This window comes from Leopardus geoffroyi, chromosome E3 (genome assembly GCF_018350155.1).
Source record: "Leopardus geoffroyi isolate Oge1 chromosome E3, O.geoffroyi_Oge1_pat1.0, whole genome shotgun sequence".
Taxonomy (NCBI): domain Eukaryota; kingdom Metazoa; phylum Chordata; class Mammalia; order Carnivora; family Felidae; genus Leopardus; species Leopardus geoffroyi.
Genome location: NC_059340.1, coordinates 5,444,986 through 5,459,736, shown reverse-complemented (window position 1 = coordinate 5,459,736; position 14,751 = coordinate 5,444,986). Strand labels below are relative to the sequence as shown.

At 52.4% G+C, this 14,751-nt stretch overlaps 1 protein-coding gene across 2 annotated transcripts in view; it reads right to left on the bottom strand.

Moving 5' to 3' along the window:
- Positions 1-1,346: 1,346 nt before the first annotated feature.
- The window catches only part of LMTK2 (lemur tyrosine kinase 2), an 82,703-nt gene continuing 69,298 nt past the window's right edge, over positions 1,347-14,751 (bottom strand). For both annotated transcript variants that reach the window (XM_045461913.1, XM_045461914.1), the window contains exons 11-14: positions 10,277-13,253; positions 6,699-6,837; positions 6,201-6,443; positions 1,347-5,199 (exon numbers count right to left, since the gene is read on the bottom strand). In XM_045461913.1, the coding sequence (XP_045317869.1) occupies positions 5,171-5,199; positions 6,201-6,443; positions 6,699-6,837; positions 10,277-13,253 (3,388 nt within the window). In that variant the 3' untranslated portion in view covers positions 1,347-5,170. The remainder of the gene's footprint in view (positions 5,200-6,200; positions 6,444-6,698; positions 6,838-10,276; positions 13,254-14,751) is intronic.

The following is a 14,751-nucleotide window of genomic DNA, read 5'->3' as shown; positions in this document are numbered from 1 at the left end:
CGCATGTAAATGAGCCCGCGGGGCGGGGCCGGGGCGGGGCCGGGGTGCGCGGGTCTCTGCCGGCGGCAGGGGGCGTCGGCGCACCTGCGGGCTGGGGGGGCGGGGGGCGGGGGCCGGACGCCGCCCCCACTCCCCCCGCCGCTGCAGCCTCCCGGCAGCAGCTGGGAGCCCGGGCCCGGAGCCCATTCGGCGGAGGGGGAGACTGAGGCCTCTGCGAGCACGCCGGCGCTGAGGGGAATTCTCGGGACGGCGCCTGGCCGCCGCACCTGGCCTTGGGGCGAAGGCTCAGAACAGAAGCCAAAGCCAGAAGAACTGGCGGAAAAGCCGTTATGCAATAATACTGATTTCTCAGACAAGTAGTGGCCCGTGTTTCAGCGGCCTCTGCAGCACCCGGGGGCTTCGTGAGCTCCCCCACCACTCCGCAGGGCTCAGGCCCGCACGGCGCAGGTTCCGGGGCCGGGGGGGGGGGGGGGGGGGCGGGCGGAGCCCTGCCCCGCGGAGGACCTGCTCCGGCCCCACAGCTGCTTGCAGGTCACAGGGAAATACCCTGGTCGGTCATCGGTTTTACGAGGTCTCCAGGGGGCGAGAGGTGGTCAGCTTGGGCTTAAACCCGGCTTCCACCCACCTGCTCTACTAAAACGCCTGCCTGCCTGCCTCAGTTTCCTCCCCTTTTACAGAAGCACTAAAAGGTGTTAAAATCAGCCTCTGGCTTCAGGGGTTCTTCTGGGCTGATGAGGCGCACCTGGAGTGCAGGGAGACGGAGCCCGGGCCTGGGTTCCCACCCCTTGTGACCAGCAGGTTCAGGGGTTAGGGGTCGGTGGGCGCCCATCTCGCACTTGTCGGAGGTGCCCAGAGGAGTGCTCGTAGGTGTCCATCTACTCCCTGGGGGTCTCAAGGGAGTTGGTGACTGGGGTTGGGGCCAGGCCTGCTTGGTAGCAGGTTGTCCCTCCGCTCTGGGCAGCCGGCGAGGGGGGCGGAGCGAGGACAGGGTGATGGAGGAGGCCGAGGTCCACCGCGGGGCATAGAAAGGCTGGCGTTGAACTGATTAGCCTCTTGGCTTTTACAGCTCATTAGAGGCTGTATCTCAGAAATTAAAAGGCTTCTGAAATTCATCAAGAAGGACAAAGGCTTGGAATTATAGATACACCTTGAGGCAGCACAGTCACTGCATCAAAGTTCAGTTTTCCAGTGAGCACACGAATCTTCATGTTCTCACGCAAAAGGGCACACTATCTCTAGAGACCGGGGCACTGCGTGTCCCAGGGCCTGCGGCAGGGCGGGCGGTGCCTGGTCACACACCCTGGGCCTTGCAGAGCGGATAAAAACACGAAACAAACGCAGCAACAGAGTTTATAAATATATAACTATATTTATTTTGCATATTAAATAGTTTTTAAATTACAAGCAATTTATTGAATCACACTATGCATCAATATACAGTAAAAATCTTACAATTTAAAAATGTACACAATTTAAACTGAAAGTTCATTAGCGGTTATATTGCCGTGAACCTCTTAAAACTGTGTTAAAGCCCGACACGGAAGCCGCGTGGGTGGACTGCCCCAGGGGGGTCCTCATCCGCGGCCGGAATTCAACAGTGGATACACACACCGGCCCCTCAGGAAGGTCTGCGTGCGCCTGCGTGAGCCTGAGCAACTCAAACATGTTTTCAAGCCGTTCCGGTAACAGGTTGTTGGTAATTCAATACTGTCCACACGTTTCAGAACTTAGGTACCGAAGAGAAGTTTCTTTGTTAACAGCCAACACTTGAGCCAACCCCGTTACTATTAGGAATGTTGTGCAGGAGACTGAAATGTGAAGTAACTGCGTTGCCCAATCTTATCTTAAGGCTCCTTCTCATAAGGCTACTATTCTGAAGCCCCCGTCACTGGAGCCCAACATTCAGAGCCCGACACTTGGGTTCACTCCCGGAGTTTTCAGATGATGGAGGGCTGGGTAGGGCAAAGCCGGGGGCTGCCTCCCTCGGGCCTCGGGCCCTCTGGACGGACATGGAGTTAAGTCACTAGCCCTCCAAGTACCCTACAGAAAAACTAATACAAGGGAGAGGTTCTGAAAGGTGTTTTTACGGCAGCAAGACATACAAAGACTTTTCTAAGATAAAACCCATTTCTATAGAAACAATCACCTGTACGTTTAAAAATAGAACGGATGCTGTTTTCAATTCAGCTTCGTGGAGCTCCTTCACGGTGAAGAGAAATGGCTTCTTACCCACACACACAATCCAAGTTCCAGAAGGATTTGGGGAGCACTTTTTTTTTTTTTTACATTTCTTTTTCTGGCTTATGATGGGATCATTGGATTAACACAAATGAACATTTAGCTAGGAAGGAAATGAAGGTGAGATTCTTTTTATTCTGGGATTTGAAATATGTAAACTCCACCAGAGTAACACTAACCAAAACCTGATAGACTCCAAAAGAGGCCAGGAAATGCCATTGTGGACCAGGCATTATAAACCTCAAACATATTATCTAGAGGATTCCACTGATTTATTTCATTGCATAACTTCTCAGGACCAGTTTGGTCTGAAAACCCACTATTGGTAACCAACATAGTTAAAAACACAAAAAAACAAAAACAGAAACAAAAACGGGAATTGAACAACAAAGCACATGCTGATGCTTCAAAGATGGGCTGAAAATTTTAATCTACATCATTAGTTTCCTGTGTATTGCTTGAGATTTCAAAAGAACATGTTAACTCACATGTGCATCATAAATATAAAATCTTCCCCGCCATGCACCAACCACCACAGTAAGATTTACTACTCAGACCCACCCCCCCAACTCAGTGTATAAAATGCTTTCTTTTGGCAATTAATCATGACAGCAATATAGACCTAAATTAAATTAAAACGGGAATTAGGTTGTTAAAATCTCCTTAATCATAGTGAAAAAGATACAGCCCCCAAATATGTATAAATTTGTCCCGGGCTGATTGTATAAGAAGACTATATATTCTATGGATCTGCTTGATTTCGGTCATTAAATCTGAACTCCTTAGAGTTTGAAAAAACTTGTATAATCATCACCTCTCATTTCTCTCTCCACAAAGACTGGTAGTTAGATGTAAAAACTCAGGAATCTCAGGAAGTCTCCATAGCAAGAAATTCAGAGTTATGACAATTTGGCAAAATCACCTTCTAATGCCCTGTGATGGTTTCCCGTCTGCGTATCACAGGCCCAGCTCTCCTGGCCGCACTCCCTGCCCACACCGCCCGGAGGGTAAAGGGGGCTCTCTCTCCATTCTGAGTTCTTGCTCGGGAAAGTTATTGCTAGGTATGCAAAGTTAGTGGAGTGAGCCAGAATTGATAATCAAGGTCATAATTTACTTCGTAAACTCCAGCCAGTACCCACAACTGCATCTCACGCCGGGACCAGAGCTGCTGGGACTTCTGTCACACAGCCCAGTGGACCTGTGTCACGCTGGAGTCAGGCAAGCGAATCAGCACCGGAAAACATTCGGGGTGACGGGCCAGCGTGTGGGGACCACAGCCCCGAAGTCAGACCCCCGATACACACGGTTTCGTGGCGAGCACGCCAAGCCTCCCTCAGCACGCGGCCCTCTAGCCCCTGGAAACTTCCTGGTGTCAAAGCGGGACTCACGGACCGCAGAGTGAGGCCAGCTTTTTATCCCGAACACCCGATTCCTGCCAACGCTGGGGGGCTGCGCTGGATACACTCGGTCCCTTCCCAGGCGAGGGCGAGAACGAGGTGCTTAACGTGGAAGGGAAGGGTCAGTGCAGAGAAGTCCCAGGGCCACGCCTGGGTGTGATGGCCATCCGGGGCCGCCCAGGGTCCCAACCGGGAGGACAGGCTGGCTGCGCGGGCTCCGCCACTGTCCCTCGTCCCTCCTCCCGGCTGCAGGATGTAGCGTTACCTCCTTGGTGATGGAGACCGGCCGAGCCTGGCCCTAAGCGGGGTGGTTCTTGAGGGGAAACCCAACTCTATGGGTTACTTAGAAGCTCACCACCTGACGTGTACAAATGCAATGAACTCAAACTGTCCTCGGCAACGAGAGCCCTGCGGGGACAGCTCTTGCTCAGAGCTCCGGACCGTCTACGAGGACACGGAAGCCACGGCAGCAGCCCGCGGTTCCACACAATAAGGAGAAGAACCGGCTTTGAGGGGAGGCGCAGGGGCCACAGCAGAGCGCACACGGGGGGGGCGGGCACTCGGCTCCCCAGGGAGGGGGGCAGGAGACCCAGCCCTTAACCCGCAGCTGAGCCCTGGGGTGAACCGCCTGTCGAGTGTTACCGAAAGGGTTTACAAAACTGGGGAGCCAGGGGTGGGGGGCGGTGGGAGAACCACGAGGAGGGCTGCAAACCCCTCACCTCCTCAGGGAAGCCTCACTTGCTACAAGGAACCTGCGTTATAGAAAGAGACAAACGTGTGTTTCATTCGGTCAACAAAACAAAGCAGTCTTTTTGGACTCATCAAAAATATTTCCTATAAGAACAAAAAAACACTAACATTCGGAATCATTTATCATTTACAAAAAAAAAGTACCATATGTACAATTCCAACAATTCTAGACAGCAGAACACTCAAAATATTTAAGCTTTACAAGTACCATGCAGAGCAAACAAACTATAAAACAGAGAAAAAAATCAAACTAGTGGATAGCACCAGCTTGACCTGCCTTATTTTCCTTGAATAATTTAAGATTCTGTACAACATCAGGTACTCTTAGAACATTTATCCACAGTGCAATTACAGAAAGCAATTAGTGATTTCTTTAAAAATAATAAATATGGCTCACTGGTGCCCGTTCCCATCGTGCTCCTCTGGGCCCCCGTGCACAGAAGGGGTGCGCAGGTGTGGACGTGGAGAACCCCCCCCCGCCCCCCCGCCGCAGGGAAACCGGAAACGGCCCGGAACCTACAGTTCCCACACACCGGAGCAGGGTCGGCGCTCCCCAAGGATGACCGGGGCGCGAGCGCTTCTGGTGGCTGAGAGCGGCCGCAGGGCCCCCCGCCACCGGCCAGGCTTCCCGCCGTGGGCACAGGGCCAGCGCGGCTCCCTCTGGGCCTCCCCAGTCTCTCTCCTGGGCCGGACGCCGTTGAGGGGAGGTCACTGCTGGGCTGCGGCGCAGGAATGGTGCCCGGCGGGGGGAGCAGCCTGGGACCCGAGAGCGCCTCGGGATCCGCCTAATCCTTTTCTCCATCTTCGCTGCTTCCTGTTTAGGAGAGAACGAGCAAAGGTGGGTTTATGCCGTGATCGTCCTGGATGCAAACAGTCCGGACGGCATCTGACCTGTGCTACAGAAACAGGAACTGAAGCCGGGAGCGCGGCCACCCACCACCTGTCCAGCCGCGTGTTTTCTTCCTGTGACAGCGGCACCTGCCAGACCCTCGCACACTCTCGCACACACACCTGCTCCGCTCACACGCAGCTCGGTGTCAACGCTCAGGGCGGGAGAAAATCGCTCTGATCTCTGACAGATCGCTAGGGAATGGGCGTGATCTAACCGGCACAATTAAACAGAGCCCAAACACGAACACAAGCTCTTCATGGTTCGTGGCTGTTATCCGAACTTCGAACTTCAAATCGAAAAAAATGCACCTGTTGACATTCATCTCCCAATCTAGTTATGGGGAAAAAAGGATCCGTATGTCCAGATAACACCACTGCAAATGGGCCCTGCCCGTGACCTCCCACCCAGGCCCCTGCTATCGCACAAGACCAAGGCTTAATGGTAAAGTCAATACTCCCGGGGGAGAACCAGAGCACATCTGGGCTCAGTCCCAAAATCTTGGGCCAAGTGTTCTGAACAGAGTAAGCTTTCTGAAGAATGGCTTCCCTCTGGGGGAGGAGGGGGGAAGGCGGGGTTGTGGCCAAAAGGGGAAAAGAGAAGAAAAGAAGGTGGCAGACACCCTGGGCAAGGTTGGGGACCTGCAGCCAGGCCGTCACCCTGGGCCACCCGGCCCAACCGGGGCAGCGAGGGGACGTCTCCAGTGGCACTCAGCTTGCGGAGTGACAGAGGCCTGCGGGTGGGGGGCTGTGGCCCCGAGAGCACGCTCTCGAACTGTGAGAGCTTTCTGAGGGATTTTTTTTTTTTTTCAATCTACTCTGCAAACACCAGGAAAGCCCCAAATTAGCAAGCATTCAAGTCCCGCGGGGAAGGTCTCGCAGGCCGACGCCCGCCCAGCCCTGCTGGACACACAGCCCTCCTCTCACCTCCTTGCTCCATGTCCGAGTCAGTAAGGTGAGTGAGAGAAAAGCTGGCGATGTTGGCAGGCGAGATGGAGAACCGGGAATACGGCGGCGTGTGAGGCCAGCTCTGCTCTGCGCTCCGGGGCGGCGGAGGCGGCGAGAAGTACTTGGACGTCTGAAGGGAAGGCTTGGAACTGAGAAGGTTACTTGTTGTCTTCGCCATAAAAGGGTCCGGGGAGAAGTCATCATCCCATTCAAAGCCTCCACCTAAAAGGCAAAAAAACACACCCCAGTTTTCCTTCTCTGATTCTGTTAGAAAGAGCAGAGGGCCGAGGGCAGGCACACAAGTGTGCCTGTAGACCAAGCAACACCGACTCGGCCCGACAGGGGGCAGAGCTGCTCCCCGGGGTCCTGACAATGTCCTTTACAGCAGCACGTGACATCACCCTCCACAAAAGCCTCCCTCACTCACAGCCCACTACCTTTTAGTTTCTTTTTAAACCCACGAACGAAGGGAAATACCTTCTTCATCGGTCGAGCTTTCGGAATTTATGCACCTGCTCAGGTAGGGAGAACCCGAAGGCGGTGCCGGGCCGCGGCCGCTCAACTCGGGGCCGTGGGCATCTCCTCCGCAGTGCCCCAGCTCTTTGGTCGGGGTCTCCTGAAAGCCAAAGAGAAATTCCCGTCAGCAGAGGCCGGCTCGCGGGAGCCTCACTGATCGGCCGCGAAACGCTTCTCCTCAAACAGGGTGGGCTCGGGCCCGGGGAAGGTGCGACGGAACACAGCCCCGGTTCACCCACCGGAGCAGCTCCGGGACCCGGGCGGCAAGCGTGAAGCGGCTGCCGGAGGCCTCCGGAAAGCAAGCAGTGGCAGGCAGGCCGGGGAAGAACTCCTCAGCGGCGCGTACCGGAGTGGACACAGAGAGCTCCAGAAGCCCCTTGGTTCAGGCTCTGAAGCAGGAGGGAGGTCTTCTGACGCTAGGCAGGGGGCTTCCAGATGGCCCCCCTCCATCTCTTGCTCCCCAGCCCCAAGCAATCCTGGGGTGGCAGGCACCTAGAATTCTGAGGGGGGGGACTCACTCTCCCCCTGGGGGAGCTGGGATCCTGAGACAGAAGCCCTGCTGCTCGTCTTCCCCTCCGTCCACACGGCCGCATCCAGTGTGCAGTGTCGTGCACTAACGAAAGCCCCAGATGTTCAGCTGCAGCAACCGAAAAGTGGGGTTCAAGACATGGGAAAGTACCAGGGACACCACGGACAGGGAGGAGCTCAGAAAAGCAACCCTATCAAGTCTGTGAGAACCTGCCTTACCTCCGAGCCGCGCGTGGAAGGCCTGAATGTCAACAGCACCGAAGCTTTGAGAACTGAACCGCAGGCCAGACCACTGGCCAAGACCCACCCTGGCCAGTGGGGGGAACGTGCACAGGACAGGTTCGAACAGTATAGCAAAAGCTTCAAACGGGGACCCCCAGCCCACAGAAGGGTGGCTGCAACTTGAGACCTGAACCCCAGTGGGTCAATGCCTTCTAGGACAAAAATATCAGCATTCTCCTTAGAATCTAAACAAGGACAGAATCATAAACACACTGAAGAATCAGTCAAAAAATCACTCTGCATACAAAGAATCAGGAAAACCTCAGTTCACGGCTGACAATGCCACGATGACACAGATGCTGGGATTACCTTAAAGACTATTGTGAAAATGTTCCTACGCGCAAGAGCAAACGTTCTTGAAATGAATGCCAACCCAGAATAGTCTTGGCAAAAGAACAGATGATAAAAATAATAACGAAGTGCAAATTTCAAAACAGAAAAATACAGTAGCTAGAACTTAAAAAAATCCACTGGACGGACTCAGTAACAAGATGACAAAGAATGACTGAATTTGAAGGAGATCAACAGAAATGATTCAGTCTGAACAATGATGAAAACAGACACGGGAGAAAAAGCCAACGGGCCACAGACACCCAACAGTCTGGTCCCGGAGCACCAGAGGAGGGGACCCGGAGTGCGGCGAAAGAAAGCATTTGGGGACATAATGGCTGAAAACTTCTTGAATTTGGTGAAAGACATAAAACTACAGATTCAAGATGCTCAGCAAATTTGAAACGGGGTAAACGCAAAGAAATCCACACTCACGATCAAACTGCTAAGAGGAAAAATAAATTTTGCAAAGAAAAAAGTCCTGACAGCAAACAGACATAATAACACTGAGAGAAGAGAGCTGTCGACTCTGAACTGCGGATTCAGAGAAAATATCTTTAAGGAGTGAGGGAAACTAAGGTAATTTGTTGTCAGTAGATATGATTAAAAAAAAAAAAAAAAAAAAGCCAAACTTCTTCAAATGGAAAGGAAATGATACCAGAAGGATCCTGGAACATCAAAAATGAAAAGAGAGAAACAGTAGAGCCCATGTGGATAAACAGAACCCAATTTGTCACCTCCTGAGTTTTTTTTGTTTTTTTTTTTAATTTTTTTTTTTTTTTAACATTTATTTATTTTTGAGACAGAGAGAGACAGAGCATGAACAGGGGAGGGGCAGAGAGAGAGAGGGAGACACAGAATCCGAAGCAGGCTGCAGGCTCTGAGCTGTCAGCACAGAGCCCGACACGGGGCTCGAACTCACGGACCGTGAGATCATGACCTGAGCCGAAGTCGGACGCTTAACCGACCAAGCCACCCAGGCGCCCCTCCTGAGTTTCTTAAAACATGTTTGATTGCTGGAAACACTGATCACACAGAGCACCGTCTGACGGGGCTTTCAGAGTTAGCACGTGGAATAATATACCAGACAGCAGTAGTAAGTTTTCTGCTTTCCACTGGAAATGGTACAGTACTGATTCTAAGTAGATCGTGACAAGTATGTATATTTTAATCCCCCAAACCATGACAAAACCTAAGATGCGTAGTAAAAAAAAATGCAATGATAAATTAAAAGGTAATATTAAAAAAGGCCTAAATTACCACAAAGATGGGAAGAACGACCAAGTAAAAACAAACAGAAATGAAGAAAATGGTATGCCAAAATCCAAACAAGACTAATTTTATTAAATGTAAGTGGCCTAAAACCATCAATGAGAAGACAGGATTTTTCAGAAGAGATTTAAAAACTGATTTGCTACTCACAAGAAACTAACGTCAAACATAATGATACACGTAGACTGAAAGTAGAAGGCTGAAGAAAGACATCTCATGCAAATGCCGATCAAAAGAAGCTGGAGCGGTTACATGAATATCAGAAACAACAGAGCCGCAAAACAGAGGAAGCACAGACTAACAAACCGAGAGAGACAAATCCAGAATTGCAGTCGGAGACTTCAACACCTCTCTCTCTTCTATCCGGCCACGGACGGAACTACCAGCACGCAGAAAAATCAGCACCTCAGCACCAGTGCAGAAGAACTGAACACCGCCCACCATCCAGATCCAACGGACATTCAGGCACGTTCTTTCAAGTACACGTGGAACGTTCACCAAGACAGACCGTAGCCTGGCTCCGAAACAAACCTTTTTAAGTTTAAAGGAACTGAAACCATATCAGACACGCTCTCTGACCATAACAGAATCAGACTAGAAATCAGTGACAGATACAAGAAAACCTTCAACCCTTCATTTTTAAAGAGGCTGAAGTCTGAGCTCGTGGAGCAGGGCCCAGCAGGCACAGGAGGCCTGGAGGGTCACGGATTCTGCCGCTGCCGCTGCCGCTCCCTGGTCCCGATCCACAGGGACCGCCGGTGGCCGGCAACTCCAGGGCCACCTGTGAGCCACAGACTGTTCCGGCTTGCACCTGCGTGCTGACCACCACTGCCAACTGCTGGGTTACAGAAATGCGGTGTGTAAAGCGCAGCCGACTTCAGCAGGCCTCTGCCGGCAGACCCAGAAAGGGCATCCGGGTCTCCTTCCCTTAACTCGACAGGACTTCCCTGTCCCACCTACACCTCTGCATATTCTTGGGAACCGTAACCAACCCCCAATTCCCATCTTTGGGGAATCCTAACACACTCTGCGGCCTCAAAGCGGCCATCAGGAAAACAAAGCGCACTCGATTTCCTAACACGTTCTGGAATTCCCCGAGACGACAATGTGTGGAGGTTAACAGATACCTGGTCAAACAGATAGACTGTGACATCATCAAAAAACGTCACCGCCTTCTTTTCTTTCTTCCAGTCGTCCGGCAGCTGGTCGATGGCGACAGAGGCCGCAGGTTTCAACAGGCTGCGCAGATGCCTCCCGTCCTCGTTGCTGAGGATCACGGGCACCGGGTGCTCGGTGTCGTCCTCCGACTCGGAGCTCAGGCTGTGCAGGTGAAACGCCCGCAGGTCTTCGTCCGAGTCGTCGCTGTTTTCGTCCTCCTCGTCGGCATCCATGCCGTCCTCGGAGAGGTCCAACATGCCCGACACTCCAAGTTTCCCCAGGTACTTCCCTTCGACGTCCGGCTCCTTCAGCTTGGGGCCCTCGGAGTGGCCGCACGACGACTTCTCCGCCGTCATGTCCGCCGCGCTGCCGGGGCACAGGGTGGAACTCGCAAAGGCAAGGAGCTCGTTGGTGTTGGTTCCGGTGGAAGCGAGCGTGCAGGGGCGCTCCTCTGGTGCCTCCAAGTCATCGCTGCTGCTCAGCTCGGAGTTCCCCAAACTCAAGGGACTGCCGGCCTCATCTTCAGGAGGCGGCGTCTGTTTGGAAACGTCAGGTGGTGCCGGTTCCGAAGTGTCTCTGGACGCCGGGTGACCGGAACTGTGCGAAGCGGGGAGACAGCTTCGGTCTGGCTGGCCGTGGCTGGTTTCCAGACAACTGTCCTTGGCACCAGGACTCTGCTCCGGCACGACCGGCTCAGGCAGTGGCTGGTCCGTTACCACCACCAAGGCCGAGGGTCCCGGGACGCCCTCGGACTTCTTGTCAGGCTCAGAGTCATTATCTGAGAAGTAGGCGGAGTCTCGGTATGAGCTCTGAGAGCCAGGCACGAAAGTCTGCGAGGCCACTTCCGTACCCCTGTGGCCGTCGGCTGCGTCTGAGATGACGATGACTGGGTTGGGGGGCAGGGTGCCATGGCTGCCGTCGCCCGCCGTGGCCACCTCTGCGGCCGAGGCGCCGTCGGGGGCGGGGTGCAGGGTCCATTCGGGGGACTCCAGGTTCTCCGTCTCGTAGCCACTGTCTGCAGGCTTATCGGGGGGCACGAGTTTCTGAGGAGTGTGAGAGCCTAAGGATCCCAATAAAACGTCATGGACATCCACCGAATCCAGAGAGTCCGGGGTCTCCAAGGACTGTTCCGAAGTCGGAATGGGTGTTGACAAGCTGTCTTCTAGGAGGCTGTCTTGACTGGTCGAGTCTGAGGACAGGGCAGACACCAGGCCCCCCTCCTTGGCAGCCGCTTTACAATGCAGCTCACTCGGAGCGTCCGCACCTTCTGAGCTTTTCTCCAGCGCACGGTCAGCGTGTCGGTCTTCTGAGAGCGGCTGATTTGGGAAGTTCTGTCTCAATTCTGGAACACTGCTTCCTATACTCACCTCATTGGCAAAAATGTCATCAGTAAGAACCGGGTCACTTTTGGTCAGTGTCAAGGCCTCTTCGCTTTGGCGGGTCAGGTCCCGGGACCGGTCACCAACACCGTGTGCTCTGGCAGCCGCTGCGGGAGTTTCTACCGTGATGGTCACAGGGTCCGGATTCGTTTCTTGGCAGAGACCGTCTTCGTGGCTACGGACATCCGAGCACGTGGGTTCTCCCTGCTTCGGGGACGTATCTGGAGGTAAGCGGGGAGATGTTCCTTCTGTCTCCAGCGAGGTAGGAGGTACCCGCGCTTCTGGGGAAGACTGTAACGAGGTGTTCAAAGTGCTGTCCTTGAACACGACACCTGCATCCTGACCCTTGGCGCTGAGGCTTTCCTGCAGCAAAGGAAAGCCTGGTTTGTTCTCGGCAAACTTCACTTCAGTACCTAAAGAGTTTCTATGTGGAGTTTCTAATATCGTTTCGGCGAAGCCAGCGTTTTTAAGTTCTGTTTGAAGATCATTTAGATGTTCTTTGTCAGACAGTGAGTCTTTTAGTAGGTTTTTCTCTTGAAGAAACAAAAAGTTTGCTGACAGCTCTTGAACGTTCAGTGGATCAAAATTATCTTGGTGCATGAGGGTTTCTGATAAGCAAAGAGGCTCGCCGTCAAAAAGCTTACGGGGCTTATCTTTCTCAAAGTGGCACGTTACAACGGACTCTCTGGAGTCATCCGGACTCGAACCGAAAGCGGTCGGCTTCAAGTCGGTTTGAACTCCATTTAGTTCCATCAAGTCAAATATCTTTTGGTGACTGGGCAGATCCTCTGATTTGTCAAGATCACTAAATATACTGTTGAAAGGGCTCTCAGGGCCCCTGGGGACCTGTACGTCCTCGGGTACGCTGGAATCTTTGGGGTCTGCGCCGCTTTGGAAGAAATCCTCATCTGTACTGGACTCCTCTAATTCAAGGTTCCGGAGTGTCAGGAGTTGGGGCGCCTCCTCGTGTATCCTTTCCGGGTTATCCATTTCAGTTGTGAGCAGTGCGGGTGGGTAATCAAGCTCCAAGTTGCTGCCGCCTTTTTCTTCCAACTGGATGTAATAGTCGCTTCCAACAGAAAGGTTGTGGGCATCAAACACAGGGACCACTCCGGGGGCCCCACGGGGCACATCCTGGCCACTGTCATCTTGTTTCCCCGGCCCGGGGTCTGAAAGTGAACTCTCAAAAACTTCAACTGGAAAGAAGATGCTCGTGTAGGACAAGGCTTCGTCCGGGGGGCCCCGACCGCGCTCGTCAAAGTGGTCGTGCTTGGCTGCCTCCCAGACATACTCAAAGCTCAGGCCCTGGCTGGTCTCGGTCACGGTGAGGACTTCCTCCACCTCACGACCCAGCCGGTCCCTGGCGAAGTGGTCGAGGATTGGGAATGCGGCATTACTTGAAGTGTCTCTGCTGTTTGTATTCGGTTTAAGAGCATTCCACTGCTGCTCAAAGTCGACTTCTGAGTCCCTTTGGCTTTGCATCCGCAGGTAGGTGAGCAACCTGTGCACGTCCTCGGCCGCTGGTCTCTTGTCCGGGGACAACCAGCAGAACTGCAAAACTTCATACCTGGGCAACGATTCAGAGGTGATTAATGGAATGATGGTAAAACTGCTTTAAAACAAGAAAGGACTTCACGAGGACTCCCAGGCCAACTCGCACCTCAAAAGTTTCTATGCTATAATCACTGTCAGCCACATGAAGGATCTCAGTTCACGGTGAAATACATTGTGGCACAAGAGGAAATGAAGAAACATAAACGTTGGGCCTACTAATTTTGTGTGTCCCAGTATCAGTGTTTGTCATTTTCCTTCTGGTGTCTACCCAGTGACTTATCCCCTGAATTTAGAAACAGTTTTAACACGATCTCCTCTTTAAAAAATCGCCACAGGTGGTCTACGTAGTAAAGAATGCACTTGTCTTACGCTTTTTAGATTTACTCGTTTTATTTTGCAAGAATTCTCAGAGACAAATGCAGTAGTGACTAATCTCTAACTCCTCCCCCCACTGAAAAGTAACACTACAATCTTACATAGCACATGGTCTCCTGAGATCATAAAAGGGGCTGAAAGCGGAGGGCAACAGTAGAAGATGAAGTCCAAAGAAGAGAGCAAGGGGGAGCTGGGTCTTCGAAGGGTTGGCTGAATAGAGCCAACCTCCCGCGACATAGCCACGAACAAAAGGGAAGACAAAGGCAACTTCAAAATGTTAACTGTAGGCAGTATGTGTCAAGTTATTCCAGGTGAGACAGTTCGAGAGGTGTGGGAGCTGAGCACTGCCTCAGTGCATGGGGTTGCCTCGCTTCACGGGCAGTGCCTACTGGGCAGGCAGTGGTGTAGACAGAGGCTTAGAAAGAGGTGAACGTGATCCTGAATGGAAACGGAGTAAGAACTGGTCTGAAGACTCGTAAGAAGTAAATTTGTTTTGCAAATGTCAACATGCGCTATGCAAATTAGCTTCTGCCGCCAATTTAAATATTACCCTTCCTATGCTCTTTTCTCACATATTAGGTATCACTTACAAAAATAGCCTCATTTTTTTTTTTTTTAAGTTTATTTATTTTTGAGAGAGACAGAGCATGAACGGGGGAGAGGCAGAGAGAGAGGGAGACACAGAATCCAAACCAGGCTCCAGGCTCTGAGCTGGCAGCACAGAGCCTGACGTGGGGCTCAAACTCACGTGTGAGATCATGACCTGAGCTGAAGTTGGACGCTCAACCAACTGACTGAGCCACCCAGGCGCCCGCAAAATAGCTTCATTTTGAAACAATTCCACAATAGGAAACTCCCTAATGTTGACTTTTCTAATTGGTTCAGACTTCACATTTTTTCTTATTGCACAGAACACATAAACTCTTACCTGTTGTACACTTTTTCCAAAACTAACATTACATTTTTAAAATATATGTTAATTCTAAAATCAGTTGTGGGGCGCCTGGGTGGCTCAGTCGGTTGAGCGTCCGACTTTGGCTCAGGTCATGATCTCACAGCTCGTGAGTTCAAGCCCCACGTCGGGCTCTGTCCTGACAGCTCGGAGCCTGGAGCCTGCTTCGGATTCCATGCCTCCC